Raw genomic sequence first — 27,769 nt, 5'->3', positions numbered from 1 at the left:
GATAAGGCTGGAGATATAAATTAGATTTATATTTGAGACAGCCTTATGCTTGAAATCTAAACCACAGGCAGAGGGGAGCTATTAACAGTTTTCGAGACTGAAGATTAAAATGGAAGTTCCTGTCATGGTTCAGTGGTAATGAACCTGACTAATATCCATGAGGACTTGGGTTCAATTCCTGGCCTTCCTGATGTTGCTATGAACTGTGGTATAGACGTGGATCCCATGTTGCTGTGGCTGTGGTGTAGGTTGGCAGCTATAGCTCCAATTGGACCCCTAGCCTGAGAACTTCCATATGCCATGGGTGTGGCACCCCCCAAAAAAGATTAAAATGATATTTTAAGGTCAAATAATATGATAATGAAATGTAGGAAGAACGAGAGGAACAAGGAGCTGGGCTTGAGAGACCATTTTGGAGGCTATTATAACCATCTGAACATAAGCCAGCGGATGATAATGAGATGGAAAGGAAGGGCTGAATTTGAGAGATAGCACAAAGAAAGACGAGGAATAAAGAGGCATCTAATAAAATTCAACCATTCAACAATATATTCTGATCACCAATTTCATGTCAATGAGAAAACTGATAGCTACTGGAAAACAAAGTTTTTGCTGGAAAGAGGTCAAAAAGAGAAGATAGATTTAGAGTTAGAAATGTTGAATGTGAGATGATGGTGGACCATCTGAGTAAGCAGTTGGAAAGATCAAAAGTAAGGAAAGATAATGGGTTTGAAGCATTGTTTGGGGGGCTTTGGCAGAATCTGCTAGTTGTTTTCCAATATTTGCTATCTCCTCCATTCTTAGTAACAGAATCTGTAATTTTTGGCAGGGCATATGGCCAGAATAAAGACTATACTGCCCAGCCTTCTGTCATCTCAGCTTGGTCATGTGACTAAGTTCAGGTCAATGGGATAAAGGTGGAAGTGTTTTATTGACTTTTACATCTTTAAAAACAGGGTAATTTACTTTCTACATCTTTCCCTTGCTTTTTACAGGCTGGAATACCATGACAGCTGGGTCTCAGACATTTTAAATCAAGAAGAGGAAGCCAAATACTGAGAATTTTGGAGTAGGAAGATTGAAAAAATGTGGATCCCTGATGTCCCTGTGGACTATTCTACCAATGGAACTATCAACGCAGGTCATTTTACACGAGCAGGAAATAAACTTCTTTAAGCCACCCTTATTTTTGAGTCTCTAAGTTGCCATCAAACTGAAATCCAAGTGGCTTAGGAATCGTCTATGATGAGGAGGTGATTGAAGAAGAGAAGGAATTGGCTGAAGTCCAAGGCTGAGCCTTATGAACTATGCTCATAGGTCTAGAAAAGGCACCATCAGAAGAAACTGAATAGACCAAGTGGCCAGAGTGGCAGGAGAGGCACCAAGCGTGGACATATCACGGAACCCAAAAGGAGAAAGAATCTTAAGAAGGGGCTGTCACTGATGTCTAATGATTCAGCATCTTCACTTGAGATAAACACCAAAAGTGGCCCCTAGATTTGACCACTGGGAAGTTATTGATAGCCTTTGAGAATGTCGTGCAAGATAAAATGATTTAAATAGAGGCCAGAATGTAGAGGATTAAAGATAGAATAGGTGGTAAGGAAGTGAAGAACCTTGACAGTGAAAGAAAGGCTGTAAAATAGAACCACAGCTAGAAGGTCAAGTAAACTAATTTATTTGATTTTGTTTTAAAATAGAAGATACTGTTGGGGAAGGGTGGTAGGAAGGGAGAGAAGATAGGGAGTTCCATGGTCATGCCTGCCTTAAATTAGGTGCTCCTACTCACAGACTTCTGTCTTTCTCTCTCATAGTACTTGCTGACCCTGGCTGGTAGTCAAGAATCCATGTGCCTGGTTCTGGAACCTGTGAATCACTTTAACCCAGGGACCTTGCCCTCAAATCCCTAGCACCATCACCGTGAGAGATACAGAGGTGACTAGTGCTTGTGTGGAACAAAAGATGGAAGGGAAATGGTGGGCAGTGAATGGTACAAGTTTTCTATCAAAGGAAAGTCATGCCTTCATCTGAAGTGGAAGGTAAATAGGAAAGGATGAGTGAAAGGATAAGGGTATTTTGAAGTATTGTTGGGGGTGGGGAGAGAAGAGAGACTGCTCTTGGTCAGGTGGAAGAAACACAGGTTTGAGCCAAGCAGGCTTGTATTTAAGTTTAATTCTTAATGTTTACCAAGGTTCTCATCTTACTTTAATATAGGATAGGATATAATAATGCTATCCTCATAAAATTGTTGTAAGGGCACATGGAAGGTGCTTAACACATAGTGGACATTTTGCAGTAGAGAGGATAAAATAGTAGACAGTCATGCTTGATGGCTTTCATTTCTCATAATGTAGGAGGTGAGATGAGGCAAGTGTGGGACCAGTTAGGATGTATAAAGTTTAGCGGCCCAGGTTTTGAATCTTGGTATATTTGAACTGGATATATTATCTTGAAAAAAATATTGAAATTATCTGATTTTCAGGTTCCTCACTTCTAAAATGTGGATAATTAATGAAGATAGAGCACTTAGCACAATGCCTGGCACATAAAAATGGTCTTTGCTATTATTACTTTGGTGACTGTAAACATTTTGAGGAAATACTACTCTAGGGAACTCCCTGGGGAGTTAACAAGAGATTGGTTTAGGGGATGAAGGAATTGCCGAGCAGCCTTGGGAGTCCAGAGAAGAAATGATGTTCCACATTTATAGCATCTTCCCATGAGTGTGATTCATAGCCAGACCACAGGGGGGAAGGGTAGGAGAAAGGCAATACTGGAAGAGAAGCAAAGCAAAAAAGGCTGGAACCCTGCGGTGTGGTCCTGAATGGAAAAAAAAAAAATAGGTAGTTTTGGTGAAGAGGGAATCTGAGGGGCAGGTGACACCAGACTGGACAGAGTGCACAGTGGACAGACTAGTCATGGGAGCTGGGTTTCTTCTCCTGGAAGGGCAGCTGGATCCCTTCTCCAGCCTAGTATATTTTTCCATGTATTAGGTGATAACTCCTGTTACCATAGATAAACCCATGTGTTTGGGTGGAGTTTGCAAATGTATATTTCATGATAAGGTAGCTGCCAAAACCCACTAACTGAAAGAGGGCAATAGGGAACATGAGAATAAGAAATGTATTTGGGAGAAAAAAAAGAGTCAGAAACTTCATCTGGGTTAGAAATATTGATGGGGTCAGAGGACTTTAACTGGATAGAGGGAAATTCTTCAGAGCTGAGTGAGGGACACTTACTAAAGGAGTGTGGGGTGGAATCCAAAGAGACTCTGAAATATTAAATATTGATGACAACAGAGAGGGTATTAAGACTGAAACCTCATAGCTCACCTTAGCTTTCCTATTAAAAACAAAAGCAACATATATTTGGGTTTTGAGGGGCTCTCCAGTCTCTTTATGTATTCTTTGCCATTATCTATTGGACCCTGTCCATTTGGCTCTCCCCTTGCTTCTCGCATTTACCCTTCTCTCCTCCACTCACCCCAACCACACTGGCTTCCTCATTCTTCAAACCAGACACTTGCTATTGCCTTAGAGACTTTGTACTTGCTCTCCCCCTTTCTTGAAACACAATTTCTAACATTCCCCTCTCTGCAGAATTCTGCTGCAATGTCATCTCATCAGAGAGCTGTCCTAATCACCATGAGTGAGTAGCAATCTCCGCCCCATCACTCCCTATTGTTTTGCCTTTATTTTTCTTCATAGCATTAGGCTTACTAAAGAATTGTATGTGCATACGTACTTATTACCTTCGCTGCCTTGCACCCCCACAAATAGAGTCTTTGTTTTGGTCATTACTATTTCCATAACAATTATTTGTTGAAAGAATAAAAATTTTTTGACTACTGACCCAATGACCCCTTTTCTAGCAATAAAAAGCAAGGTACAGGAGTTCCTGTTTCTCAGTAGCCTAAGAACCCGATGTGGTGTCCATGAGGATGTGCTTTTGATCCCTGGCCTCACTCAGTGGGTTAAGTATCCAGGGTTGCTGCAAGCTGCAGTGTGGGTCACAGATGCGGCTCAGACCTGCTATTGCTGTGGCTGTGGTGTAGACCTCAGCTGCCATTCTCAGAACTTCCGTATGCTACAGGTGCAGCCATAAAAAGAGGTGGGAAAAAAAAAAAAAAAAAAGCAAGGTAGAAAACTCAGAGCAAGAGAAAGAGGACAGAGGGAACTCTACTGGTCTCTGGGACTTGGTATGGAGCATCCATGGTATAAACTGATTAAAAAGAAGGAGCAGTTGGCTAACTTTAACTTCATGTTGTTAACAACAAGAGCAAATTTTGCCTAGGTCCACAGCGGGGAGATTCATAGCATGGTTAGTAAAAATGTCCTGAACTAGGGGTCAAGAGACATGGTCTAGTAAAGGATCTCTATTGCCAACTGGCTAAATAATCTTGACTAAGTCACTTATCTGCTAAACCTCAGGATTCTCATTGGTAAATTAGACTTTTTTTTTTTTTTTTTTTTTTTTTTTGTCTTTTTGCTATTTCTTAGGCTGCTCCCGCAACATATGGAGGTTCCCAGGCTAGGGGTCGAATCGGAGCTGTAGCCACCGGCCTACGCCAGAGCCACAGCAACGCGGGATCCGAGCTGCGTCTGCAACCTACACCACAGCTCACAGCAACGCTGGATCGTTAACCCACTGAGCAAGGGCAAGGACCGAACCCGCAACCTCATGGTTCCTAGTTGGATTCGTTAACCACTGCGCCACAACGGGAACTCCTCATTGGTAAATTAAATCAAATTCTTCTACCCCTTTGAGGAATTATGAGGATTAAATGATATGGGAGTGCTCTCAAGTGTGTATAGCAACAGGGAAGAACCTAGAGCCCCTAACGGGAATCCTGCCATGAGGAGCATCCTCTGTATACCCCCATATCAGGCACTCTGACTTAGTGATGAAGACCCCGACAGACTCTGCAGGGTTCTAGCCATAAGACCTTGGGAGAGTTAATCACCTCTCTGTGCCTTGGTTTTATCAGCTTCAACTTGAAGCTAATAGGATTATAGTAGCACTTGCTTCATATAAGTGTTATGAGAGTTAAATGAGTTAATATTTGTAAATCTTTTAGAAAAAAGTACCTGGCATATACTAGGCACCATATGTGTTTGTTATGTAGAACAAGAAAGCATTGTCACAGAAACTGAAGTAATATCCAGACATTTCGTGGGAGAAGAGAAGAATATTGGGGCCATGCTAGAGAAGGCCAACAATGAAACTATTCATGGATTGGAAATAACAGCTACTTAAATCCCCTCACTTCTTTATAATACTCCAAGTGAGCACTTTTTTTCTTTTTTCTTTTTTCTTTTTTCTTTTTTTTTGCTTTTTAGGGTGGCACCCAACGCATACAGAGGTTCCCAGGCTAGGGATCAATTTAGAGCTATGGCTGCTGACCTATGCTACAGCCACAGCAAGGCCAGATCCAAGCCGTGTCTGCCACCTACACCACAGCTCACAGCAACACTGGATCCTTAACCCACTAATTGAGGCCAGGGATGGAACCTGCATTCTCATAGATACTAGTTGGATTTGTTTCCTCTGCGCCACAGTGGGAACTTCGTTTTTTTTGTCCCCCCCACCCCCGTTTTTTTTTTTTGCACTAGCTAGCCTCCTCTTCCTCTCCTTCCACTCACTGACTTCCATAATATTGCAGACCTGAAGGGTAACTAGAGGTAGCTGTACCCTGTGGCATCCAGAGGAGACATGGTTGTAACCAGTTATTCTGAGTGGAGGGAAGTAGCAGACAAAGAGGAAGCAAAAGGTAGGCAGCCAGAAGTTTTGTATTATTATCCATGAGGATGGAAAGTCCTTGGTCATGAGGTTTTTAAAAAAGAAAACTACCACCCCCATACAATAGTACGCTATTTTCAGTGGCATTTTTTTTTTTTTTTACTTTATGTCATCTTTATTGAGATTTGAGTTGACTTGAATTCACTTCTGCAAAACAAAAACGCACATGAATACACAAATTCTCAAAACAGAGATAGGATACTGACCATCCTTTTTTTTTTTTTAATTATCACTACTCTGCTCTATAAGTGTAGAGTCAAGAATTGAGTATAACAAAGGAAATGCAAGTACATAGCTTCACGAATATCGATCCGCCAAATGAATGCTCATGCCTCTTTCTTTTCCACTTTCCACATTGATGAGTCTAGCTATACCCAAACCTATGCATCTGTCCTTCTCTAAGGCTCAAGAGGAGAAAGGGTTGATTTAGGAACTACTTGAGTAGTCCAAGTGGCCTAGTGCTGACCTTTGGGCTCCTGTTGTGAAGGCACTCTGGCAGCTTTGTGGGTCTCCACATCTTTAATGATAAATCCAAGCATGTGATAATATCAATAGTAGGGACAATATTTTATTCCACTTCAGCATCAAAGTGGACAAAACCAGCACTGCTTAGTGGTTAAGTCTAAAGATATTGGAGTTCAAATCGTACTTCTTCCACCTTCTGGCTAAACGGTCTCTACTTTTCTGTGTTTCAATGCTTTCATATATAAAATTGAGATATTAATAGTACCCATCCCATAGGATGTTGTGAGGATTAAATAAGCCAGCAAATGTAGACTACTTAGAGAAAAGCCAGACATGCAGTGATTGCTCCATAAATGGTTAGTTATGATAATTATTAATGGGAGAGAGGAGAAGGGAGCAAGGTGAGGGGCTGAAGAAAGTGAAGCAAGAAAGGGGTGGAGAAAAGGAAGAATCAGAGTGTGAGAGAGAACGTGTAGAGGGAAATGAGTTAGCAAGAACGACATGATTCCTACGCCTTCCCATCCGATGAAGAGTTGAAAGAGATTGTTACCAGTTACGAGGATTATTATAGTAATTAAGAATAGTAATAGGTATTTAAAGAATCGATTGATGAAGGGGTCTGAGTGTATGTATCATATGGAGAATTCTATAATTGATCATGTGACGAATAGTGCTACGGGAGTAAATATTACTGAGAAATAGTCTATTTTGAAGCTAAGGGAAAGTTCTACGGTTTGTAGGGTTATTCAGTGTCAGTTTGAAATAATTATTTCTTGGCCTGTGTGAATAAATATTAATAAGGGGATCAGGCTGAGGGTGAAGGCGCAGGATACGGTGGTTTTCACGTAGTTGGGGTAGAGGTTGGTTTTGTAGATGTTTGACATAGAGCAAAAGTAGTTCTCCCCCAAAGCATAGGCAGCTAGTAGAACATTTGGAGGGCCAGTCAGAGTCACAGTGTTCCTTGCTCATTATGAGACAAATGAGATCAGAACATAAGACTGTGAGTCTCGATTCTTAGAGAAAACTTTTCCAATGTGGAATGGTCATGAGCCTGCAACTCAGATTCCTCTTATTTCAGTGATTTCAATGGGAAAAAAATGTGGATTTCCAACTTCCTTTTCCTACTGCATCTCAGCTGCTTCAACTGCTCTGAATTCCAGGGAAGTGTGTAAATTCAGTGTGAACATCTAAGCCCAGGGTTAAATATCAGGGACCACCTTTGCCAGGAATAATGGCAAGAGGGATTTAGGGTACATTTTTGCACCCAGGAAATGCTTGTGCAATAATCTTTAGGAGGCAAACAGATCCATTCGGCAAAGGCAAAAGGCATATGGGAGTACTTCTGGGTTTACTGCTATAAAAACAAGTCCTTACCCCTCATTTATGGGTCCTGGACAAAATGAATATTTCATCCTTGGTTTCCTCTTTCAGAATCCCCAAATCACACATCTAAGTTCAAACCCCCACCATCTTTTCTCCTGCTCATGTAGCTTGGGTCATCCTAAACAGAGGAGTCTTGCCCAAGATCTTGCTGCAAGGGAGCCCTGGCTCTTCCTATACCACATGAAAAGCAAGGGTGAAAATCAACAGCATTAGCTAATATTCGCTAATCACTTACTGTATTCAGGTACCATGCCAAGAGCTGTACATGATTTACCACTTGGATTCTCAAAACAATCCTATTGTACTAATAGTTTCCCCATTTTGAAGTCTAAATAACAGTGCTGGGGCCACCTCAAAATATGCCACAATAGCATATTGACGATTTTGAAGTTGCTTGAGAAGCAACCAAAGCAAGAGGAAAACTCTGACTCTTCTTTGTCCCCCTGAAAGCAGAAAATAAACCTCTCACATGAAAGGAACATTTCCTGCCTTTGGAGGTATGAGGACACCCTTATCACTAGAGGGCGATAGAATTGGAGGCAAGAAGCTTATATAAACAAACCTTGTTAATTTAGTTTGCTACTCCAAGCTCAACTCTATTTAGATTCTCACTAATTGAGCACCCAAAGCCTAAGTTTCTTTGTCCTTTTGATTCTTCACAGATGTATTGTTTCTCTGTCTAAAAAAAGTATAAAAGACCCTTGCTTTGGCCACTTCTTCGGTCCCATTTCATGTGTACACAAATTAAAATTTGTTTCTTCTCTCCTGTAATCTGCTTTGTGTCAATTTTATTATTAAAATTTATTATTAGTCCAATCTCAAGAATTCAAGAGGGAAAAAAAGGGGGAAATTTCTCCCTTCCTGACAACAGGTGGAGTTTATATAACTTTCCCAATATCCTAAAGTTAATAGATGAGTGATTCTCTAATTGACTTGACAATTTTGATTTCAGTTTCAGTAGAGGAGGCAGGTGTATCTAAGAGCTGCCTTTTGTTGTAGCATGTGTTGGCTCTTTGAAGAGCATTAAGGATTTGAAAATTAAATGAGTGAAGAGGTCAGAAAAGTATGGACACAAAAAAATATAGCCTTGGAGTTAGAAGAATACATGTCTGTTTCTAGCTCTGCCAATTTCAGGTTGTGAAATTTCAGGTGAATTGTTTAGCCTTAATCTAAGATTATACTTTCCTTGTATGCAATGGGATTAGTATTATCTATCTTGCTTATTTCAATGATTCTAATATGTATCACAAATTAATAGAACATTGTAAATCAGAATCAGAACATTGTAAATCTATAATAGAAAAAGATAAAAATCTTAAAAATACTAATATGTATCACATAAGAATGTAGGCATATAAATTGAAGAATGCTTTGCAAATAAAATGGTATCAAATGCTACCCTGCCTAGCCTTTTTTGGGAAGATTGAGAACATCCCTAGATTTCCAATCAGGTTCTTCTTCCCCCATCTACTTGCATTTTCTACTTGTAAAATGTAGACTATCAGGATGACTATCATAGGCCCCAAAAACTTGACCTGCCTAGTGGTTACAATCTCTATGAAACTTACATTAAAGGAGCCATAGCTTTAAACGGTCAAGGGAACCAGAGAGACTATAGCCCCGGGGTACTATCTTTTCAGGAAATCCCAACCCACTAGATTATCTGTCTTCTAATTCATACTAGGAATTTGCTAGTGCATTTCCAGAGCTGGTAAGAGACAATGTAAGTAGATTTAGAAATGCCAAACAATTTTTACATAAATAAGACATTTGTTTGGATTCATTGAAATAACACATGCAGTGACAAAACACTTCCTGAGCTGTGTTAATGTTGCAGTTTTCTCTGTACTAACAAACACCAATATTTGTTTGAATATACTTTGCTGGGAAGCTGTAAGAAAAACAGAATTCTTAGTTCTATTTCCCCGTTTCTTTTTTGAGGACTAACTTATCTGTAAAACAGGAATAATAACCTCTTCCATTTGTTTTAGAGCCTTTGGAGGACAGAAACAGAAACAGCTCTGAATGTGCTTTGAAAATAAAAGGAACTTATGGAAGTGAAGTTTTACGATGACAATTATAGTCATGCATCACTCTAATCTGCTGGAGTAATGAAATATAATTGAGAAGGGTGTATCTCTGTTAAAATGTATAGAACACATTCTAATGCCAAAAAGAAACTGCTTTTAAGTTTTTCAAGGTTTTGGATTACCTATTTATTTGTTGGTTTTCTGGGCAGGTCTACTGTGTGCCGACTCTTCTGAGCAGTAGTGTTTACCTCAGACCTTTAGAGACCGAGTCCAGTCAAAATTCAGAAATATAAACTCTAAAGCCTGAGACATAGGTTTGAACCATAAGTCTTCCCAGTCAGCTGAATTCCTTTTGAGACCCAGGGTGTTTCTGTTAAGCCATCAAAAGGGCATTTCAATGTCTTCCTTAACAACAATTTCTAAAACTTCACAGAAAATTAAGAGGGGACCAGCAAGGGTCAGAACTCACGGGTTTGAAGGCAAAGAAGCAAGATCCATGTGTGGCGATGAGCCATCTTCTTCCAGGGTATAAGCTGCTGAAGATAAGTATAGCACTCTTCCAGCAGAAAACGTCTGTTTCACTTCAATTTTCTTGTGGGTTTTAAACCCACGACGAAGAAAGGAAGTATGACTTAACTGGTGAAGGGTGCGTTAACTTATTCTTCCCTATTGCATAAAGTGCCCAGCATTAATTAATTATTCAACAAATATTTATTGAAAGCCTACTCGGTGCCAGGCACTCTTCTGGGCACAGGCGTTATCAAGAGTGACAAAGCAATTGATCTCCCTCCTTTCATAGAACTCATATTCTTGTTGGGGAGATCAGCAGTTCCAGGTAATGGGTGTGATGGGTGTTGCAAAAGAGAAAGTAAGGGGAACTGGGAGGGCAGTGTGGACATCTAACCCAGGCTAGGATGATGTGGGGAGGCTTTCTGAAAGAAATGACAACAGAACTGAGCCAGTCTGAAGTGTAGGTCTGCCTTATAAGGAGAAACGTGGTAGAGACTAGGGAATAGGAATAATGTGTTAACACTATAGAAGCTTAATAAGTGGTAGCAACTAATATTCAATAATCATAGTCATATGTAATAATAATTACATATAATTTTATTACATAATTATATATAGTTGTGTAATTATTCATATTATGTATAGTAACATGATGCATATGATCAGATAATATATGGTTATTTATGTATATTTATATAAATTATGTATATAATATAATTAATATAATTATATTATGTTTGAGCTAGATGTAACACAGAACTGTTCTATAATAGAGGCCCCCCCAATCCCTTTTTTTTTTTCTTTTTAGGGCTGTACCTGTGGCATACGGAGGTTCCCAGCCTAGGGGTCGAATCGGAGCTGCAGCTGTTGCCTATGCCACAGCCACAGCAATGCCAGATCCAAGACACATATGGAACCTATGCTTCAGCTCACGGTAATGCCAGATCCTTAACCCACTGAGCAAGGCCAGGGATTGAACCTGCAAGCTCATGGATACAGGCCGGGTTTGTTAATGCTGAGTCACAATTAGAACTCACCCCCCCCCCCCCCAACAATCCTTCTTAGAAGAATAGTGAGGGCTTTGTGTGCAGTGTTGGGGAATGGTAATGGGAATAAATATTTGGGCCCAGATGCTAAGCTGTTAGAACTTGTACCAGCTGTTTGGGCGAGTGCTGGGAAAGGTGAGGACATAGGCCCTGGGACCTGGGGAAGCAGGACTGTGTGTAGCCTTTCCCACTGAGAGGCGTACTCAGCCAACTAGTTCATTTCTTGGCAGCCTGGATTTCTGGAGTCATTCAGTGAACAATCCTGCTCATTATTTTCTATATATGCTTATTCAGTGTTGAAGATTTGAGTGCCTTTATGTAGATACAGTGAACCTGGAAGCTGAGACCAAAGGAGGATTAAAATAAAAATAAAAATTTCCAAAGTAATGATTTCTTTTCACAAGATTAAATGATATTTTCACATTTTTTAGCAAGCATATCTTTCTGAACTATGTACTTAATACATCTCCCAAACCACACATTTGTCTTGTCTTAGTAGTACAGAGAAGGAAGAAAGAAGAAAGAAAGAGCTGCTGAAAACCTGACTTTGTTCTTCTCTTTCTCTTCTTCATTCTCTGTAGGAGAAGGAATGTACCTTCTTCTCTTGCATTTAAAACTCTTACAAGACTGAGCATGATCAAGATGGCAGAGGAGTAAGACATGGGGCTCACCTTCTCCCACAATTGCATTTGGAGTGGATAAGCAATGAGATCCTGTATAGACTGGGAACTATATCTAGTCACTTGTGATGGAAAGCGATGGAGGATAATGTGAGGAAAAGAATATATATATATATATATATATATATTCTGTATATTTATATATACAGAATATATATTCTTTATATTTATATATAGAATATATATTCTGTATATTTATATATACAGAAAAAACAGAAAAAACTATAACAGAAAAAATAAAAATCATAAAAAAACACAAAACCATCTATATGTAGAATCATTCACACAGAACATCTACTGAACACTGGCAGAAGATCTTAGACCTCTAAAAAGTGCAAGAAACCCTCTGCATAACTGGATAGAACAAAAGGAAAAAACAAGAGAGAGAAGAGAGAGAGAGAAAAGGAATTAGAATAGAACGAGCACTCCTGAAAGGGAAGTGTAAAAGAGGAAAGGAATCTGCACCCTGGGAGACCACCTAACTGAGCAGATCAGCCTGGAGGGAGGGGGAACCTCAGAGCCTCCGAGAAAAGCCTAGCAGCTGGACTGAGGAGGGCAAAATAGAGAGAGAGCCGCAGAGACCGTCAGTACCACTGTCTGGGACACCACATCCTGAGTGGGGACTGGGTGCTGAGACTCAGGCTTCAGAAAATAAGAAAAATATAAGCAGGAGTTCTTGCTCAACTGGATGGGCGCACCCTTGGGAGCACTGGGGATGCAGGTTCAATCCCCGGCATTAACAGTTGGTTAAGGATCTGGTGTTGCCACAGTTGAGGCTTGGGTTGTGACTGTGGCTTGAATCTGATCCCTGGCCTGGAATTCTATATGCCTTGGGGTGGCAAATAAAAAAAATACACACACACACACACACAGACACATAAATGTAAGCAAAATGAAGAAGCACAAGAACCATTCCCGATGAAAAAAACAGGAGAATTCCCCTGAAGGAGCAAACAATGAAACATACTTTTGCAGTCTAACAGACTCCAAGCTCAAAAAGGAGGTAATGAAAATTTTGAAGGAAGTAAGAGCAGTATGAACAGTAATGCAGATTACTTTAGAAAGAAACTAGAGGAGTTCCGTCGTGGCACAGTGGTTAATGAATCCAACTAGGAACCAGAGGTTGCAGGTTCGATCCCTGGCCTTGCTCAGTGGGTTAAGGATCCGGCATTGCTGTGAGCTGTGGTGTAGGTTGCAGACGCGGCTCGGATCCCACGTTGCTGTGGCTCTGGCGTGGGCTGGCAGCTACAGCTCCGATTCGACCCCTAGCTGGGAATCTCCATATGCCGAGGAAGTGGCCCTAGAAGAGGCAAAAAGACAAATAAAACAAAACAAAACAAAACAAAACCATGAAAGCAATACAAAAGAGCTATGGCATAATATAAAGCAGGCCAATTCTCAAGATGACAAAAGCTATTCAAACTGAAGCAGAAAGATCAAAAATATGAAATCTTTATGGATCTGACGAAAAGACCTTCGAAACTAGAAATAAATGGAAAGGAATACCTAGTGTTGTGTTGGAAGATTCAATATTGTTAAAATATCAGTTCTCTCCAGGTTGATCTATAAATTCAACCCAATCCCACTCAAATACCAGCAGGCTTTTTTTTTTTTTTTTTTTTAACATTACAAGTCACTTGTTTTATTTAGTATACAGGTTTCTCCATGTACATGTAATAAAAAATCCCATAATTATATTAGCAAATAAGAATTACAGACATGTAGACTCTGCTATAGCCTGGTTCTTCGTAATCACTCTGATGACTACCATACAATCCAAGAAAACCGGTGGCAAAAACTAAAGTTGAACAGTCCTTCAGTGAGCACAGCCATCCCTCCCCCAATCAAATTCAAGAGTTTACTGAGCTATGGCGAATATAAAAGGGGTGCTTAGTAATTTTGAGAGTAGCAATTATCAATGCTTCTGCTAATTCAGATAAAGCAGCTCATTCTCTAGTGCTATCTTTACCAAATATATCATGCAATATTAGAAGTTGGAGGCAAAAGAAGTTTCAAGCTCCTCCTATCCCCACTAAATAATGTGATTACTGATGGGTGTAAGTTTCTTGAAAATGGTGAACATTATTTTTCTATTTGATAGTGGAGAACGTGTAGAATTTTGTCCTTTGGCACAGAATCTGGCTTAGATGATTTGATAAAAGTTGAGGACTGGGCATGCGATGCAAGTTTTAAACGTGGTCCAGATGTGTCCTACTTGTTCTTTCCATGTATTGATAAAGACACAGCATTCCTTCTCTGGTGGGACTTGAGCTCAGCCAAAACTCAGATTGGGACTCGAACGCATGAGTTGGGACTTGAACCCACCTGCACCTCAGACTGGGACTTGAACCCACGATCCCTGACTTAGGGGGGGACTGAAACCCACTGTCTTTTAATTAAAACTGCTCACTGATATCAAGCTTTACTGAAGCTCAGTTTCTTTTGTCTCCTAGCAGAACAAATTCAGCAGGAGGCAAAGTGGCAGGCAGAAAGTGAGTTTATTAGTATACTATAATAATGTTGTGAGAGATACAAGCAGGCTGGCAAAGGAATGTAGCAGCCCAGAGAACAAGGAGTGCTACCCTTTTATAATCAAAGAAAAGGCGGGAAGGGGAGAAGTCCACCTTCTCCTCATTTTGGGATAAATGTCAAGGCTTATAACATTAGTTCCTCCTTGGACCCTCCATGCTATTTAAATCATATGTATACTAGCAAAGGGGTGGTAAATTATACTCAAATACGCTAATTCATCTCAGGTTTCTTTTACCTAGTTTCCTTCCCATTACACCTATAATTCTGTCTGGGCTACATGCAGAAATGCTGTTCTTCAAGGACTGTTAACCCCCTGACTTCGTATAACAATTTTCAGATCCCGTATCTATTGTCTTATGTTCTAACGATCAGGGTTTGTGGCTTCAGTGTGTCTGGCACTTAGATGCACCTGGTCTTCTTTCAAGGTAGTGTAGATTGTTGCTAGGTTACTGGATTCTTTTCTTGCAAAGTCTTAATGACAGTCTCAGACTCCCTCAAATTTCTTTTCTGTCTTTAATCCCCTAGTGGGTTTTTAAACTAACTGTTTAATTATCCTGCTCTATCCCTATCAATAAGAAACAACAGCATCTCTCCTCTGTTTGTTTTACTCCCAGGGAAATCTGAAGAGTTTCATAGATTTTTTTTTTTTTTCACATCATAAAGAACATACAGGAGTTCCCATCGTGGTGCAGCGGTAAAAGAATCTGACTAGGAACTATGAGGTTGCGGGTTTGATCCCTGGTCTTGTGCAGTGGGTTAAAGATCTGGTGTTGCCGTGAGCTGTGGTGTAGATCGCAGACATGGTTTGGATCCTGCGTTGCTGTGGCTGTGGTGTAGGCTGGCAGCTGTAGCTCCTATTCAAGCCCTAGCCTTGGAAACTCCATGTGCCATATGTGAGTGTGGTCCTAAAAAGCAAAAGCAAAAGCAAAACAAAAACAAAAACAAAACCAAAACATACAACCAACATTAGATATTGAATTAATTTTTAAAAAAATTTTTGTTTTGTATTGGAATATAGTGGATTTATAATGTGTTAGTTTCAGGTGTACAGCAAACTGGATCAGTTATACATAGACACATATCCATTCTTTTTCAGATTCTTTTCCCATTTAGATTATTATAGAGTATTGAGTAGAGTTCCCTGTGCTATACAGTAGGTTCTTGTTGATTATATATTTTATATATAGTACTGTGTATATATTAATCCAAAACTCCTAATTTATTCCCCCCCGACCCCCGACAAGACCTCTCCCCTTTGGTAACCATAAGTTTGTTTTTGAAGACTGAGTCTGTTTCTGTTTTATTTTATTTTATTTTAATTTTTGCCTTTTAGGGCCACACCTGCAGCATATGGAAGTTCCCAGGCTGGGGGTCTAATCAAAGCTGTAGCCTCCAGCCTACACCACAGCCACAGCAACATCAGATCGGAGCCGTGTCTGTGATCTACATCACAGCTCACAGCAATGCCAGAGCCTTAGCCCACTGAGCGAGGCCAGGGATCGAACCTGCAACCTCATGGTTACTAGTTGGATTCATTTCCACTGCCCCATAATGGAAACTCCCTGCTTCTGTTTTATAAATAAATTCTGTCTTATAAATAAGTTCATTTGTATCATTTTTTAGATTCCACATATAAGTGATATATGATTTTTTTTCTCTGACTTACTTCATTTAGTCTAAGAATCTCTAGGCCCATCCATGTTGCTGCAAATAGCATTATTTCATTCTTTTTAAAGGCTGAGTAATATTCCATGTTGTGTGTGTGTGTGTGTGTGTGTGTGTATCACATCTTCTTTATCCATTCCTCTGTCAATGAACATTAATGTTGCTTCCATGTCTTGGCTGACATAGATAGTGCTGCTATGCACATTGGATGCACATATCTTTTTAAAAAATGTTTAATGTTGGCTCAGGCCACATTAACTTCATTTTAAGCATGTTTCCTTTTTTAATTTTTAGAAATTTAAAATTTTTTATTTTTTTATTTTTTATTTTTATTGAAGTATAGTCATGTACAATGTTGTGATGGATTCAGACTTCTTAATGATTGACTTTGAGACAGGAAGTACCATTGCCTTCTCTTAAGACATGCCCAAATATAGCTACTACACACATTTAAAATATTTTCAAATATTTTTATTTTTATTTTTCACAATCAAATCTTTAAAATTTTTGTTAGTAATTTTCATGATTCATTATGTCTCTTTTAATGTCTGCTTCTTATTTTATTTTATTTTTGTTATTTTCTTTTATGGCAAAATTGCCTTACTGCCAATTAGTTGGCAGTGAAACTGCTTGTGATGAAATTGCTTGAGACAAAAGAAAGAAAAGAAAGAGAAAAAAGAACAAAAATCCCCAAAAAGATAAGAAAAGAGAAAAAGAGCTCTAATTCATGTCTTATACAATTTTTTTAAAAAACCCATGCAAAATGGACCATGACATAAAGGTAAAACCTAAAATTATAAAACAACTAGAAGAATACATGAGAGAAAATATTTGTCAAATGTTTGTAATTTTGTGGTAGATGAAGGTTTTTTTAGACCCACCATCAAAATCATAATCCATACAAGAATAAATAGACAAATTAGGCCTCACAAAAATTAAGTACATCTGCTTTTCAAAAGACGCTGTTAGGAGAATGAAAAGAAAAGCCACAAATTGGGAGAAAATTTTTGCAAATTTTATAACTGATAGAGGACTAACATCCAGAATATACAGAGAGCTTTCAAAACTCAATAATAAGAAAACAAACAGTCCAATAAACAAATGGACAAAGGGTTTAAGCAGACATTTCACCAAAGAAGATATAAATTGGCCAACTAGGCAAATGAAAAGATGCTCAATATCATTGATAATTCAGGAAATCAAATTAAAACTGCAATGAGATGACTTTACACATACTTTAAGATGGCTAAGATTAAAAAGACTCACTGTGATGGTTAATTTCATGTTATTTTAAGTTACTTTATCAACTTGACTGGGCCACAGGATGCACAGATATTTGGTTGCACATCATTTCCGTGTATTGTGAGGATGTTTCCAGAAGAGATTAGCACTTGAATTGGTAGGCTAGGGAGTTCCCATTGTGGCACTGCAGAAACAAATCCAACTAGTACCCATGAATATGTGGGTTTGATCTCTAGCCTTGCTCAGTGGGTTGGTGATCTGGCATCGCTGTGAGCTGTGGTATAGTTCGCAGACATGGCTCAGACCCCATGTTGCTGTGGCTGTGGACAGCTACAGCTCCAATTCGACGCCTAGCCTGGGAACTTCCATATGCCATGATTGCAGCCCTAAAAAGCAAAATAATAGTAGTAGTAGTAATAATAATAATAATAATAATAATATTAATAATAAAATGAATTGGTAGGCTGAGTAAAGGAGATTGCTCTCCCCAGTGTGGGTGGGTATCACCCAATCTTTTGAGGGCCTAAATGGAACAAAAAGGCAGAGGCAGGGTGGATCTCTCAGCAGAGACTGCTTGAGCTGAGACTGGTCTGCCCCTGGACTAGGATTTACACCATCAGTGTTCTGGGTTCTTAGGCCTTTAGACTCGGACTGGAATTTACATCAGCAACTTTCCTGGTTCTCCAGCTTGCAGACAACAGACTATGGGACTTTTCAGTTTCCATACTCATCTGAGTCAATTTCCTATAAATCTAAATCTAAACCTCATTCTAGTTGTATAGATATGTATCCATTGATTCCCTTTCTCTGGAGAATCTTGACGAATACACTCACGGTACCAAATGTTGGCAAGGATATGGAGGAACAAGAACTTTTATACACAGCTGGTGTGTGTGGATGTAAAATGATGGCTATAAATTGAGTGCTCGTGTCCCCTAAAATTCATATGTTGAAACTTAACCCCCAGTGTGATGCTATTAGAAGGTGGAAACTATAGAAAGTGATTTGAGGAGTTCCCTTGGTGGCGCAGTGGTTAACGAATCCGACTAGGAACCATGAGGTTACAGGTTTGATCCCTGGCCTTGCTCAGTGGCTTAAGGATCCGGCATTGCTGTGAGCTGTGGTGTAGGTTGCAAACGTGGCTCGGATCCCATGTTGCTGTGGCCCTGGCGTAGGCCGGTGGCTACAGCTCCGATTCGACCCCTAGCCTGGGAACCTCCATATGCCTCGGGAGCAGTCCTAGAAAAGGCAAAAAGACAAAAATAAATAAATAAATAAATAAATAAAGTGATTTGATTCTGAGGCTAGAGCCCTCATGAAAGGGATTAGTGCCCTTATAAAAGAGGTCAGAGAGGTCTTCCTCCACCTCTCTTTTATGTGAGAACATGGCAAAAAGACAGCCATTTATGACACAGTAATCTTGCCCTCACCAGACGCCATATCTGTTGGCTCCTTGATCTTGGACTTCCCAGCTTCCAAAACTGTGAGATATAAATTTCTATTGTTTATAAGTGACTTTGTTTATGGTATTTTGTTATAACAGCCTGAATAGACTTAAGACAATGGTAAAATGAAGAGAACAGTGACCAGTTCTTAAAAAAGTTACACTACATCTACCATAAAACTCAGCTATTTCACCTCTAGGTATTTACTAAAGAAAATGAAAATATATGTCTGTACAAAGACTTGTACATGACTGTTCATTACAATTTTATCTGTAATAGCCAAAAACTGGAAACAACCCAAATGTCTATCAATAGGTGAATGAATAAACAACTTGTTTATAGTCAGAATAGAATACTACTCAGCAGTAAAAAGAAATCAACCATTTGTACAAATGAAATATGACTACATAGATGAATCTTAGCATAATTATGCCAAGTGAAGGAAGTCAGATACAAAATATTCTGTTTCAGTTATAAAATTTTTTAGAAAATGCAAACCTTTTTATTCTCCTCCACCCAAAACTCTGCCTCCGCATTTCTATTTGGCACCTGTGGATAGAGGCCAAGTTTCAGCAACAAGAGCAGGGCTTTTTTTTTTTTTTTTTTTTTTCTCTAGGGCCGGTTCTCTTGGCATATGGAGGTTCCCAGGCTAGGAGTTGAATCAGAGCTGTAGCCACCAGCCTACGCCAGAGCCACGTCTGCAACCTACACCACAGCTCACGGCAACGCCAGATCCTTAACCCACTGATCAAGGCCAAGGATCGAACCCGCAGTATCATGGTTCCTAGTCGGATTCGTTAACCACTGCACCACGACGGGAACTCCAATGCAAACTTATCTATAGGGATAGAAAGCAGATCAGTGGACCTGCTTGTGGGGATGGGTGTAGGACAGGTGAGTGGGACCACAAAGGGCACAAAAAATCTTTTGGCAGTGATAGATCGGCTCATTATCCTGAGCGTAGTGATTGGTTCATGATGTATACATATGTGATAAAACATATATTCACATATTTAAGCAAAGAAGTTTTGGAGTCTCCTACAAACTGTTCCCTTGAGTATAGAGTCATTTGAGTATCTGAAACTCAGTTCAGATTATTTTTAATTTTTGGTTTAAGTGTGCAGGGTTTTGTTTGTTTGTTTGTTTGCTTTTCAGGGCCACACCTGTGGCATATGGAAGTTCTCAGGCTAGGGATCGAATCCGAGTGGCAGTTGCCAGTCTACACCACAGCCACAACCACGCAGGATCTGATCTGTGTCGGCAACCTACACCTCATGGCATTTGCGCCAGATCCTTAACCCAGTGGGTGAGACCAGGGGTCAAACCTGAATCCTCATGGATATTGTCAGGTTTGTTACCACCAAGCCGCAATGGGAACTCCTAAATATACAGATTTGACTGAATATCCCCACATGTCATGCTCTGAATATTGCTGTTAGATTTTCTAAGTGATTGGTTTCACCTCTCCTTGGGATAAGGTAAATATTGCATCATTTAATTCCAAGTCCTCGAACATAAATTGTCAAGACAGTGGGTGTCACCAAACCTCCAGCATAATTCCTAAATTTCATTTTCGGTGTGAGCTTTGTACAATAAACACATTGCAGTGTGTGCTTTGAATGAGAAAATGCATAATGATAAAATGTATATGCAATCTACCTAAAATATAGTGATTGTAAAACTTTAGGCACCTAATAACATAGCATTTACATTCATAAATCCAAAATTTCTTGAAATATGATTATAACTTGTCTGGAAGATGCTTATGTTTCTTTTCATCCCAATTAACTTGTCCAGTTAACATTCTAATGATGGTGTCTCTTGTCTCACTCACTGCAGTGTTTTCTTCTAATTTCTATCTGGTGGTACTACCTAGCAATATACCCACAAATTGGTTAACCACAAATCAGTTTTTCCACTGCCAAGTTCTCTCTTCCACCAATAAGTGATAATGCCTTAACAGACTGGGTTAAATCTTGAAACTAGTCTGTTCTATTATTGATACACATAACATTTTAAGAAACATACAAATTTATAGTCTTCTATCACTAATAAGAATTAATTAGTGTTGATAATTAATTAGTGTTGATAAAGCTACCTCCCAGCAAGATGAAATGTTAGCATTTATTTCTCTCAATCTCTTCATTTTGTGAAATAAACTAGAGTTTTATTTCTTTATTACTTAAAAAAATAGTTTCCTGTTTAAGACTCCTCTCCTAGCAATACATATATAAACAATTTTATTGTCAACAGTTATTGATATTTACTATTATTGTTTTCTTTGTTCATCTGTATGTCTTGAGTTCCATAATTTCATCCCCTTTTTGGAAATCATTAATCTATTTTTAAATTGAAATATAGGTGATTTAAAACACCACACTAGGAGTTCCTGTTGGGGCTCACAGTAAGGAACCCAACTATTATCCATGAGGATGTGGATTCCAGCCTGGCCCTGCTCAGTGGGTTAAGGATCTGGTGTTTCCATGAGCTGCAGTGTAGGTCACAGATGCGGCTTGGATCTGGTGTTGCTATGGCTGTGGTGTAAGCTGGCAGCTGCAGCTCTGATTCAACTCCTAACTCTCACACACACTCACACACACACCTACCCTTCATACTAGTTTCAGGTGTAGACACAGTGATTCAATGTTTTTATGGATTACACTCCTTTTTTTTTTTTTTTGGTCTTTTTAGGGCCACACCCATGGCACATGGATGTTCTCAGTCTAGGGGTCGAACTGGAGCTGTAGCCACCGGCCTATGCCAGAGCCACAGCAACACAGGATCCGAGACGCGTCTGAAACCTACACCATAGCTCACAGCAATGCCAGATCCTTAACCCATTGACTGAGGCCAGGGATCAAACCTGCATCCTCATGGATCCCAGTCAGGTTTTGTTACCGCTGAGCCATGACAGGAACTCCTAGATTATACTCCTTTTAAAGTCACCTAAAATAATGGTTGTATATCCTTGTGCTATACAATATATCCCTGTAGTCTGTCCACATTTGTACCTCTCAATCCCCTACTAGCATCCCACCACTTCCCACTTCCCTCTTCCCTGTGGTATCTACCAGTCTGTTCTCTATGCTTGTGAGTGTGTTTCTGTTTTGCTATATTCATTCATTCATTTTAATTTTCATTCATTCATTTTAATTTTTAGATTCTACATACAAATGATAACATTTCAATATTTCTCTTTCTTTAGCTTATTTTACTAGCATAATACCCCCCAGGGTCACCCATCTTGTTGTATTAGCAAATTCATTTTTTTTTACAACTGAGTAGTAATCCATTGTATATATGTACCACATCCTCTTTATTCATTCTTCTGTTGATGGACACTTAGATTACTTCTGTATCTTGGCTATTGTAAATAGTTCTATTATGAACTTTGAAGTCAATGTTCATAATAGAACTATTTACAATAAGGAACTTTTCAAATTAGTGTCTTTGTTTTCTTTGGATATATACCCAGGAGTGAAATCCCTGGGTAATATGGTAGTTCTGTTTTTAATTTTTTTTTTTTTGTCTTTTTGCCATTTCTTGGGCCGCTCCCTTGGCATATGGAGGTTCCCAGGCTAGGAGTCGAATTGGAGCTGTAGCTGCCAGCCTACGCCAGAGCCACAGCAACACGGGATCAAGCCGCATCTGCGACCTATACCACAGCTCACGGCAACGCCGGATCGTTAACCCACTGAGCAAGGGCAGGGATCGAACCCTCAACCTCATGGTTCCTAGTCGGATTCGTTAACCACTGAGCCATGACGGGAACTCCTGTTTTTAATTTTTTGAGGAAGCTCCATACTGTTTTCCATAGTAGCTACACTGATTTATTGTCCCACCAGCAGTATATTAACATTCCCTTTCCTTCACATCCTTATCAGCATTAGTAATTTGTAGATTTTTTTGATGACAGCCATTCTGACGGGGATGAAGTGCTATCTCATTGTGGCTTCATTTGCATTTCTCAGATAATCAGCGAGATGAGCATTTTTTTATATGCCTGTCGGCTATCTGTATATCTTCTTTGGAAAAATGTCTCTTCATCTTTTCTGCCATTTTAAAAATCAGATCTGTTTATTATTTAACCTATTTTTCATTTTCTTTTTTTAAAAATTAAAAATTAAAAAAAAATTTTTATTTCCCCAATACAATTTTTTTCCTGCTGCATAGCATGGGGACCCAGTTACACATACATATAAACATTCTATTTTCCTATTTTTTAATTTGAATCTATCTTTGTTATTTTAATCTGTTTTTAAAAGTTTTTGCCCTTGAGTAAATTTTAAAAAGTGTACTCAAGAAGTATATATTTTGTGTCCATAAGTATTTATGGATGTCTTCATTTGCTCTCCTGTGTGAATAACTTAGCTGGCTATGGGCTCTGTTTTTGTTTGTTTGTTTGTTTTGTTTTGTTTTGTTTTGTTTTTAAGCATTTAGACTTGTGTACAAGAAAAGTGTGCTATTTTTATTCTTATTCTTTAATTTCTCTGTCTGGAAATATTTATGATTTTGTCTTTATTTTTGAATTTCTAGATTTTATCAGGAGGTGTCCAGGTGTGTTTTATTTATATAGTCCTGTCCAGCATCTGGTTGTATTTTCAATCTGATGTTTCAAGTCTTCAGCAAAAGGAAATTTTCTTCTGTTTCCTTGATTATTACTTCTTTTCTGTTCTCTCTACTTTTTATTCCTGAAATTCCTATTAAAATACCTGAAGCTATCCTCCACCTAGATGAATTAATATCTCTTTGTCTTTTTGTTATACTCTGAAAGAATTCCTTATAGACATCTTATGGAATGTCTTCCAAACATGGCTTTCAGCCATGTCCATACTCTTCAGGTTTTTGCTTGAATTTTAAACTTTGGTAATATGCTTTAATATCCAAGAGTCTTTTATTAGCCTTCAGTAGCTCACTTGTAAAATAAGGACAAGCCATGATAGTACTTTAAGTTTGTTTTGAGAATTCAATGAGAATGCTGTGAACACGTAACAAAGTACTTGGCACATTTTAAGCTTTCAATGAATGTTAGTTCTTAATATTGTCATCATGAAGAAATGAACAATAAATAGCATATCATTTGAACAACATTAGTTATCAGGAAACTGTCCACCAGAGAGCAACTGATAGTAAAATATCTGGCACTGATAACAGTAAAAAAAAAAAAAGACATATTTATCATTTATTGAGTGCTGAGTGTTTTTCTGGGACTATGTCAAACACCTCTATATGAGAAATCGTTGAAGGAACTGGGGTTGACTAGCCTGGAAAAGAGAAAATATGGTGAGGGGGATGGAGTTAAGGCAGCAAGTGAAAGAGTGTAGTAACCATGGCCAGATATTTGGAACACTGTTTTTTGGATGATGGTGCCAAGGCATCTTCATAAGGCAAGACTAGTCACCAAGGATCTTGTTCTAGGACCGTTGACTTCAGTTCAACATAAGGATTCTCCTCTTAGCAAGTATAATTACCCTGCAACAGACAGAAGCATTTGAGCCAAGACTGGATCAAGCTGTGGTAAGCAGATGTTACTGTGGAAATGTGTCATTTTGTAATTGAATCTTGAATGTCTCCAAGAAAAATTTTTAAAATTCTGTGTTTCATTCTTATGAAATCCTCCCAGCTATCTAGTATGTGGGGCCATGTACCCAGAGGTTGTTTATCTAATAGATATTGTTTTTCTGACTGGCTTAAAAACATATCAACAGCTTGTGGGTAACCTAACAGGATAAATATCAGTGGAGGGGAGTGATAAATTCTGCAGCAATTTCGATATTCTCAGCATGCAAGCTGAAACTGGAGAAATAATCACTTTTTATATAAAGATATGGAAATGTACATTGGGGTAATGAAATGCAAAATGCTCGTGTTTAACAGCTAGTCAGAGAGAGCCTGAAACAGCTAAAGCTTACTAGCACTATCTCCAGTTATTTGGAGAAAAAAAACATAAGGAGAGCAGTAAGTCCCCCTCTACCCAAATGCTCAGAGTCCATTATTAGCATCTAATCCATATCTTTAGTGCATAAGGAGAGGTTTAATTTTTAAATAAAACTCATTTTTTTCTTCTCTCTTCTCTTATTCTTTATCTCCTCTATTTTTTTCAAAAAATATTTCAAGAGGGAGTTCCCATTGTGGCTCAATGGTAATGAGACTGATTAGTATCCATGAGCATGCAGGTTTGATCTCTGGCCTTGATCAGTGAGTTAAGGATCTGGCATTACTGTGAGCTATGGTGTAGGTTGCAGATGCAGCTCAGGTCCCACACTGCTGTGCCTGTGGCATGGGTCAGCAGCTGTAGCTCCAATTTGACTCCTAGCTGGGAAACTTCCATATGCCACAGGTGTGGCCCTAGAAATTAAAAAAAAATATTTTAAGAGAAGGTAAGAGGATTAGCTTAAAACAATAAAACCAATGTTGTTTACAGGGAGAACTCCAGTGAGCTGCCTAGCAAAGTGAGGGACTAAGGGAAAAGCTGCTGATGTTGTTAGCTACACAGAATGGTCCTGAGAGCTTCCTGGTAACAGGAAGGGCTGTGGTAGTTGCTTCCACCCCCCTGCTTCAAGAACAGACCCATAAACCATGAACCACTGCCACGTCCCTCATGGACCCCATCCTTAGCAACCACCTGGCTCCAGGAGAGGTAGTGTGATACTGCTGTTCCCATCATGTACTGAGTACATGTGAGCCTCCATCACTCCCAAGAACTCTAGGACTTGGCATCAGCTGCTGCATCTACACACCTGCTATCAAGGGGACCACGAACATAGACAGTTAGACAATATGGAATGACAAAGAAATAGCTTTCAGACAAAGGACAAGATAAAAACACACAAAAACAACTAAAAGAAGAAGAGATAGGGAATCTATCTGAAAATGTATTCAGGGTGATGATAGTAAAGATAATGCAATATATTGGAAAAAGAATGGAGTTACATATAAAGAAGTTATAAGAAATATTTAACAAAAAGAAGATTTAAAGAACAAGCAAACTAAGAGGAATAGCATGATATCTGAAATGACAAATATGCTAGAATGAATCAGTAACAAGATAAAAGAGGCAGAAGAACAAGGAAGTGAGGTAGAAGACAGTGTTGGAAATCACTGCCACAGAAAATAATAAAGAAAAAAAGAATGAAAAGAATTGAAGAGCACCTAAGAGACCTCTGGAACAACATTAAAATTACCAACTTTCGCATCATAGGGGTCCAAGAAAGGCAAAGAGAGAGATAGAGAAAGTGCCAGAGAAAATATTTGAAGACATTATAGCTGAAAATTGTCCTAATATGGGAAAAGAAACACTGACTCATGTTGAGGAAGCATAGAGAATCTCATATAGGATAAACCCAAGGAGAAACACAGTGAGATTCATACTAATCAAACTGACAAAAATTAAATAAAAATAAAAATATAAAAAGCCAAAAGAGGAGTTCCCATCATGGCTCAGTGGTTAACGAATCCAACTGGGAACCATGAGGTTGCAGGTTCAATCCCTGGCCTCACTCAGTGGGTTAAGGATCCAGCATTGCCATGAGCTGTGGTGTAGGTTGCAGATGTGGCTTGGATCCCCCATTGCTGTGGCTCTGGTGTAGGCTGGTGGCTACAGCTCCAATTCAACCCCTAGCCTGGGAACCTCCATATGTCATGGGTGTGGCCCTAGAAAAGACAAAAAAAAAAAAAAGCCAGAAGAGAAAAGCAACAAATAATATACAATGGGACCCCCATAAGGATAATAGCTGATTCTTCAGCAAAAACCCTACAAGCTAGAAGGAGTGGCAAGATATATTTAAGGTGATGAAGGGGAGTAACTTAGAACCAGGAATATTCTAGTCAGCAAAACTCTCATTCAGGTACAATGGAGAAATCAGAATCTTTGCAAATAAGCAAAAGCTAAAAGAACTCAGTACCACCAAACCACCTTTACAACAAATGCTAAAGCACCAAAGACAGTCATCAAATCATAAAAGAAGAGAAAAAAAAAAAGGGAAGAAAAAAGTCCAACATCAACAAATCCAAAACAATTAAGAAAATGACAATAAGTACACATATATCAATAATTACTTGGAGTATACATGGATGAAATGCTCCAACCAAAACACATAGACTGGCTGGGTGGATATGAAAATAAGATCCATATATATAATGTGTTTACAAGATACCTACTTCAGATCGAGGGACACGTACAGACTGAAGATGCGGGGATGGAAGAAGATATTCAATGGAAATGGAAATCAAAAGAAAGTTGGAATAGCAGTACTCATATCAGACAAAGTGGACTTTAAAATAAAGATTGGCTTACTCTATTCATGAACTAAATATTGAGCTTAGTTTAGGTTGGAGGAGGGAGGGACATCAAGGACTGTGCAAGTCTAGAGGGAAAATTGGATACCTAAGGCAGGCTCTAACATGTGGCTGATTTTCTCATCAGACATTTGTTTGGTTTAGGAGTACATAGGAGAGTGGGGAGCTAGACTGACATCTTCTAAAAGGAGAGTGAAATACTTCATGGTCCTGCCAAGATTTTGAAGCAGTGTGGGTTGGAGTTTGAAGAGCAAGATCTACTACTGTCTTTCATATCTGAGGTGACAGATACCTGACAGTCCCTTAAGAAAAGGCCCATGAGAACCACAGCAAAGAACAGGGTAAAGCAGAAATAGATTAAATCTTGTTAAAATTGAAACCCAGCCCAACCAAGCTAATTCTAGGATTTTACTGAGGTGATCAGCCTCTTACCCTATTTGTCTAACAGAAGAAAAGGGGACCATTTCTGATGAAAGATACCATAATTTAAAGCTTCTTTATTTCTTTTACTTATAATTTATAGTATTACATTTAAAAAATGCCAGGCAGACAAAAAGATGATTGATAATCAAGAGAGAAAATAGACATTAGAAGCAGATCTATAGATACAGATTAAAGATTTTGAAATAACTGTTATTAATATTCTGAAGAAAATAGAGGAAAGGATTTCACAG

At 39.0% G+C, this 27,769-nt stretch overlaps 1 protein-coding gene across 7 annotated transcripts in view; it reads right to left on the bottom strand.

The window, feature by feature from the left end:
* Positions 1–10,445, bottom strand: part of CD84 (CD84 molecule) — a 48,453-nt gene extending 38,008 nt beyond the window's left edge. For all 7 annotated transcript variants that reach the window (XR_014843986.1, XR_014843988.1, XR_014843987.1 and 4 more), the window contains exon 1: positions 10,147–10,445. Coding sequence is in view for 4 of the 7 variants with exons in the window: in XM_021089567.2 (XP_020945226.2) it covers positions 10,147–10,192 (46 nt within the window). In the remaining 3 variants the exon portion in view is untranslated. The remainder of the gene's footprint in view (positions 1–10,146) is intronic.
* Positions 10,446–27,769: the final 17,324 nt, after the last annotated feature.

The sequence above is a fragment of the Sus scrofa genome, chromosome 4 (assembly GCF_054392235.1).
Source record: "Sus scrofa isolate SSC_HxYL_T2T_F1_AM1 chromosome 4, Sscrofa_HxYL_maternal_Yorkshire_Landrace_v2.0, whole genome shotgun sequence".
In the NCBI taxonomy this organism is placed as follows: domain Eukaryota; kingdom Metazoa; phylum Chordata; class Mammalia; order Artiodactyla; family Suidae; genus Sus; species Sus scrofa.
The sequence above is the reverse complement of the archived record's forward strand: the minus strand, read 5'-3'. Positions and strand labels throughout refer to the sequence as shown.